General features: G+C 45.9%; 1 protein-coding gene across 8 annotated transcripts in view; it reads left to right on the plus strand.

The window, feature by feature from the left end:
* LOC135898880 (nuclear receptor coactivator 7-like) overlaps positions 1-4,194 on the plus strand; it is a 165,052-nt gene extending 160,858 nt beyond the window's left edge. For all 8 annotated transcript variants that reach the window (XM_065428064.2, XM_065428069.2, XM_065428066.2 and 5 more), the window contains one exon: positions 3,621-4,194. In XM_065428064.2, coding sequence (XP_065284136.1) covers positions 3,621-3,756 — 136 coding nt within the window. In that variant the 3' untranslated portion in view covers positions 3,757-4,194. The remainder of the gene's footprint in view (positions 1-3,620) is intronic.
* Positions 4,195-7,097: the final 2,903 nt, after the last annotated feature.

A 7,097-nucleotide genomic window follows, 5' to 3' on the forward strand; every position in this document is an offset into this window, starting at 1 on the left:
GTGCTAATGAGGACGGTTCCGATAGGCTGCCCGTGCTCATTGTTGGAAAGTTTGCAAAGCCACAGTGCTTTAAGAACTTAGACGCTGCCGTGCAGCTACAACTTCTACAAAAAGGCGTGGATGACATCTTTGCTCTTCAGCAATTTTTTGCAGCAGCTGGATAACAAAATGGGTGCTAAGGTGAGGAAAATATTGCTTTTTGTGGACAACGCACCATGCCACCCACCCGACACGTCCAGACTGAGAAACACAAAGGTTGTTTTTTTTCCACCCAACTGCACAAGCCGGCTGCAGCCGCTGGATGCCGGCATCATTAAGTGCGTCAAGCAAGGGTACCGGAACCGGTTAGTGCAGGGTCGGCTGGCGGCTATGGAGCACGGCGAGTCGCAAAGAAAGATCACTGTGCTTGACGCCATGCATTTCATTGCCAGTTCGTGGAACGCAGTTTCGCGAAGCATAATCGCTAACTCGTTCAAGCACTGTGGCTTTAAGGGAGAGACTGCCTCCTCCGCTGGGGACGCGACAACCTCGATGCCGCTCGAGGCCGATGCAAGCTTCGCCGACGACAATTTTGAGGGTTTAAACCTCACCACGGCTTTTTCCGAGTACGTGGAGGCCAACGACAATGTTGCGATCTACGGCGAGGTGTCGCTGGTTGACCCCATCGAGGAGGCTTTGCCTAGTGCCGACACTGCTGCGACATCGGACGAGGATGACAACGATGCCACAGATGCCGTGCCTGTGCCCACCACGTTTGCCGAGGTGCTACAGCACATAGATGCCATCTGGAACTTCATCTGTTCATGCAAGGCCCCAGAGGACCTCCTTTTGGATGTTGCCCAACTCGAACGAAAGCTCTTGGTTCATGGATCAAACGAGGTCCAAAAGAAACTTACCGACTTTTCTTAAAGTTCGCGCCGGCTGGCGGGAATCGTGGCAGTGGGCAGAGGAGTGCCGTAAAGGTTCGTTTGAATAAAGCATGATTTGGTACCTGTACTGCAACATTAATTCTTATCGCATTTACTTTTTTGGTAATTTGGGTTTCCAAGCCCTGCAGTTTACATTGAAGTTTCTCATAAATCCGTCGCGCAAAATAAGTAGTATTTTTATAGCTGTAATTTATGTTCGGATTTTACGACGGCTGCATTTTACGACACTTTTTCGCGGTCCCGAGAAATTCGTATAATTGGGGTTCCACTGTATTTGAACCTTCAAAATACACTAAACTCAGCTGCAGTTTGAGCTTCCTGAAACTTCTGGAAAAACCATAATATTCAAGCTCCATACAGAAATGCACTAGAACTTTGTCGATACGATCCCGTTTCGTATGATTTCCTGGTGCCAACATTCGGGATGGAAAACACAAAAAAATGACTGAATGCAATTACACTTCTTTTTTTGCCGGTTGATACATTCCCGCAAAACAGTCTTTTGGCACCAACATTCAGTGCATTGCCAAACTGTAATCGTATCATACATTTTCCGGCTGCTAGAACCAACGTGAACAAGACGAGGCACGAGGCATGCACAATCAAGAGCAAGTGCCATGGCGGCTTCCCCGCAGTACTTGCCTTCCCATGTCATGTCAAAATGCCAGCACACATTGTTTTTTCTTTCTGTACCGGCAAATCTACTTATGGGTAGCCACACGTTGCATTCTCAAATATAGCTGCCAGCTGTTTTATGATATAAGCATCTTCATTTATATTTTTCACAGCGCATGTGGTGAAAGTGCCATTGGAAGCCTAGTGCACGCCTCTAATAAGCGATGACTTGAACATGTCATGGTTCCCTGCTGTAGGCGGCACGAAGTGGGTGTGATGTTCACTTTGTTGGCATCGTATTCCTGTATCGCCCACCAGCAACCAGCTCGATTTTATTTCAGTTTCTCATTGCTTTCTTAAACTACTACATGGTAGGAAAACTGCAATGTACTTTCGTGCTGCTTGGGTCCCAGAAGCTCAACACGCGTTGTTTCCTGCCACAACATTCTCGCTGTGTGAGCATGTCAAACTTCCCACCAAAATGCCCTGCCCGAGAGAGAGTAAAACTTCTTTATTAATATTTTAATGGCGAGAGCAGTGTGGGAGGAACCCCCGAGTCCAGGGTCCCTAAGATGATACGTACCGGCGATGTTTCGAGCCCGTTGTATCACAGTTTGGAGGATCTCGGGAGGTCCGTCGCGGAGGGCATCGGCCCACAGCTCTTTGTTGCGTAGGGGGTAAAGGAGAGTTGGCAAAGGAGGAAAGAGGTTTGCAGTGCACTCATCGTGATGTGGAAGATTGTGGGAGAGCTGCCACAGCCAGGGCAACGATCTGCATAACAGTGTGGGTAGAATTTATTGAGAGAGACAAGATTTGGAAAAGTTGCAGTTTGTAACTGATGTAATGCTACTACTTCCTCCCGCAAGAAGGACGGTGGTGGTGCGGCGTGGGTGCGACGAATGCGTGTATAATGATGGAGTATGTCTTTGTAACGGAGCAAGGGATCCCCCCACTATGAACTAGTCACCTCACCACGCCGAGTCGCCCGGAGGGAAATTTCTCGGGCAACCGCATGTGCGCGTTCATTACCCGGCAGCGAGGTATGACCAGGGGTCCAGAGTAAGTGGATGCGGAGAGGTGTGGTTGGTGTATTTTGGGGGATCTGTTTGAGAATTTGGTGCGCCGCTCTTGGGATGCCATGAAGAAGCTGCTGACACAGGCTGAATTGGAGGAATGCAGACGTAAACTTGCTGAAGCTGCAGAAAATCACAATGTGCTTCTCAGGCTGCTCGAGCAGCACCAGCTCGGTGTGCATCAGTGTCTCTAACGCAATGATTCGTGCAACTCTTCACATTACGTAGATGTCAACTGCAGTTGAGTCTGCCCATTTTTAGTGACTTCGGGTGGTATGTTTCTCTAGTTAGTGCATCCTTTATCGCTTTTTCCCCAAAACATATGAATGAGATTTTACTGTGTATTTACCCTTAAAATTTATTGCCTGTCTAGATTTAAGTGCAAAAGAATAACAGTGGAAAAGAGCCTTTTCTCTCTTTAGACAGAGCTAGATGTAGATAACAATTATCTGTAAACATTATTTTTGTATGGCCATGGACTACGGAAATATATGACCCCATGTTTTACATTGGGTTTCGCTTTGTGACAAAGAAAGCTTGCTATTCTAGAACCACCCGGGAAGCGTCGGCTACCAATGCCAAAATGTTTGATGGTGTAGCCATTTTCTCGACTTCGCATGTACCACTTAAACGAGATTACTTAAAGCTTGCCCCCAAAAATATAAAATTGAACTACTCCAGAATAACATTCCATACTTGTGTAAACTACTGGAGCTCTTGTTGAAGGAGGACATGTACAGGGTAAGAAGCAAGGCAGGTCATTATTTCATGGTAATGATGTTATTTGTAAGATGCGAATCAGCAGCATGCTTTCAATGCCTGAAGCATCATCTGTACGAAAAATTACAATTTATGCATTTGTGTAGCTAGCATGTCCTATGACCTGGCATCAGTGGTCATAATTAATCCATACCTCTCAAATACTGCGTCTCTCACGGTCAAAGTACTGCTTGTGCATATGCCTTGCCATCAGTATTGACACTCATCATTCTGTGAATCGCAGTGGCCAGTTTGGGCTGTGGCTGGACGGCGACCTGTTCCACGGGCGAAGTCGTCGCTGCAAGACCTACGAGAATGACGTTCTCTCCACAAAGGAAGACTTTGTGGTCAAAGCACTCGAGGCCTGGGGCTTTGTCTGAACCGCGGGTCAGCAACCAGGTGCATGCCACCTGAGCACATGCACACATGCTGCCCACTTTCTGACGACCTTGAGAGGAAGGGTACAAGAACAGGCGAACAGGCGGCCCCGTTTGTCATCCTCTCACCTTCTGCACTGTGCGGCTGGCATTTTTGACGATGGTTTTTCCCCAGGTCATGCGGACCAAACCGTCAAGCTCACGACATGTTACAGGAGCAGTGTGTGCTCTTATCCCAACACACACACAACCTGCCACCATCCTTCATCCCCTGCTTATTCTTATTTAGTGGTTGAGCATTGCTATCTTGCTTCCACCAAACCCTGCTGCCCACCGTTTTCGCTTTTGCGAGACTGGCATCTCGTATTGCTTTCCTTTTATTTTTGTTGCCACTTTGCCTTTGTAATTAGAAACATGGCCACTTCTATATTCTGTCGAGGATCGATGACAAGTGGACTCGTATTTATTTGGGTTTGTGGTTGGGGAGCCAGGTGTTGTCAAAGTGATTTGATGATGAGTTAAGGAGTACTGTGTGTTGCATTACGTTGCAGGCACTAGAGAAGAAACAATGTGTAGTCAGGGGTCGATCAGACACTGAAAAATGTGTGACTGGCGGCAGCAGAAAACAGAGGTTGCTTAGGACTGTGTTAGGGAACAAGTCTTTGCTTTATTTAACTCTTGTCTGGAAACCTGTTGAGTTTGTTGTTGGAGTGTTTTCAGAGAGTACATTCCTGGTACATTATTTCTTTTTCTTGTGCCTTTGAAGTGCAAGAAGCTTTCAAGGCAAAAAAAAAAGAAAAAAGGAGCACCGGTGTGGTTCCCAGCAAAACCATTTGTTTTTTCTGTGATATGCAGCATGCAGACACAAACAATGTGCGTGTGCAACCTTTGTAGAGACAATCCCCTTGGTGAGACGAGACCAAAAGTACCAGGGTGACTGCATTGAGAGGTTTAACAGCTATCCCGGAGAGTGTTACGGAGAGGACAATCACGGGAATAAGTGCAAAAGACAGTTACTTGTGCCCTGATTTTGTTACGTTTGTTGTCGCAATTGGGTTTTCCTGCAATGTTAAAGTAAAGCAGCTCAGCAATCCTGGTTTTCCAGATTTAGTTTTCTTTGCGTGGTGGCCTAGCTCTGGCTGTTCAAATTAATTTGATGAGCAATTTGATGAGTTTTTTTTTACAAGTGGGAACAAATTGCTTGTTTATTTTTGGGAGCCTTAAAATGCAAGAACAATGGTCTGGCACTTACTTGACTCCGCGCAGTCACAACACATACTGCTCATTTCTGATGGCCTTGAAGTACGCTGTGGAGCTACTCCAATCCTAGGTGGCGCTACCACTGCCTGCATGTCATCCTGTGTCGACAAAAATGTTCTGAGGTAGCGGACCCACCATCATGGATGAAGGTTTCAAGGAGGGAAGCAAAAGATTGTTTTAGAGTTGTGGAGGCATGTTAAACGGTAGACGTGAGCGACAAATCTTAGTTGCTCCCCCAGCTGTCGTCCCTCTTAGCGACAAGGATGTGGGAAAGTGTCCGTATCCGTGTGAGTGTGTTTTGTAGCTGGCACAGAATGCTGCCCTAGTAGGAGAGAAAAAAAGAAAGTGCTTATACCACATATTTTAAGCAACCAGTGTACTGTGGAACAACTCTCACAAAGTAAAAATTTTTTTTCCCTCAGAGGAAATGAATATGCGGTGTGGCAGTGCACTCTACACACACGCTCTCACACAAACTTGTCTCAGCCAAAAGTGACACATCCTACTACAGAGCGAGTATATACATAAAAGCTATTTGTCTAGAGCCACTTGAGAGGCTGTTAGTAGCTGACACAAGGCTGTTTCTAGAGAGTAGGATTGTCCTTCGGACCACTTGATGGCGGTGCGCCGTGCTTGACCAATGTCCTTTGAACAAAAACAGATTTTTCTTCCCCCATGCAAGATATTCGTGACCATCGGCAATCCCCTGCTGTTTAGATCACCTTTCAAGGCTGCCTGCTCTGCGCACCATCGCGAGCGGTTCGGAGCAGTAGCTCGTGTGTACATGACACTTAGAAAAGACAACACTGTGGAATTGCACGCACACTTAGGTTTGTTTGTATATACTGTACAGTATTTGTTTGTGGTTTTCTTTTTCAGAATTCTTGCGTTGCGTTTTAAGTGTATAGAACTTCTGTGAAATCGCGCAGAGGTCCCTCACTGTTGGGAAGGGAGAAAATGCTGCTCTTGTCGGGGGTGGAAAGTGTCTTCAGGTGAAAAGTGCCCTACCAATGTGACAGGGGATCTATTTTTGTCTGCTTGGCTCCGGCTTTGAGCAGCAGTTTCTTTCCTTCAGTGGGGTTGAACCATGCAGTGCTGCTGCGATGACCTTAAGGCAACTAAATGGTGTGCGTGCTAGGGTCATGGTTTGGCCTAGGAACTACTGCTTGTGTACTTGTTGGTATTGTAAAGAAGTGTTGGAAGAAAAAAAAGGAAGTTTAAAATAAAACCATAACATGACACTCTGCGGTGTCTTGTGTCTCCAAACTCTTGTCTTTGAGCTTTTATTGCTACCATGTGGCATTCAAGGCTTTCCAAGGTGCTTGCATATCGTCTGCTTTGTGCTTCAGCAACTTGTAAGGGTCGTTAGTGTTAACTTTTTGGGCAAATTGAGGCTTGTTGTTAGATGGCCGTAAGAAACCTCTTGCTAGTATTTAGCTTGTCAGTGACCTTTACTTGATTATATGTCTTGGCACTCTCGCATGCCAAGTGGACTGGAAGCAATATGTTGCCCTCACGGAGTTGAAATTGCATTCTGCGTTTCATCTTTTGTGTACATTCAAGCATTGTTCAGATGGAGCACTAGAAACTTTTTCGCAGCATAGCTGGCTCGTAACAAAGTGCGCACACAAGGCACACACAAAACTAGAGGACTAAGCACCACCATTGCATGAAACACTCGGAAAGCACACAGTATCTTCAACCAACTCGTATTAGAAACAACTCATTCCTTACGACACATATGCACAAAATTGTGAAAAAACTGGAAAGACCCTAGATAAAAGATGTTTCTAAATGTGGTAAAAGCCTAAGTAAACTACATAAAGCAAAACAGTATTGGGACCTGAGAACATTCAATTTCAAACACTTCCCGAGAGTAATGGTTACTGCTGCTCTTTCACTTGCATTTCTCAAGATTGCCTCTTTTGGTGCCCATTGTTCAGCAAAATGCATGGCATTCTTGCTTGCAGGGTTTGCCTGCTCATTTAGTTGGCAAAATCAGTCATCTCTGCAGTCCAGCTTACTTTGCAAATGACCAAACGTGTTTCAATTTTTTGCTGGGTGAACTGGGCAGGCAAATGTAC

This window comes from Dermacentor albipictus, unplaced genomic scaffold, assembly GCF_038994185.2.
Source record: "Dermacentor albipictus isolate Rhodes 1998 colony unplaced genomic scaffold, USDA_Dalb.pri_finalv2 scaffold_23, whole genome shotgun sequence".
Taxonomy (NCBI): Eukaryota; Metazoa; Arthropoda; class Arachnida; order Ixodida; family Ixodidae; genus Dermacentor; species Dermacentor albipictus.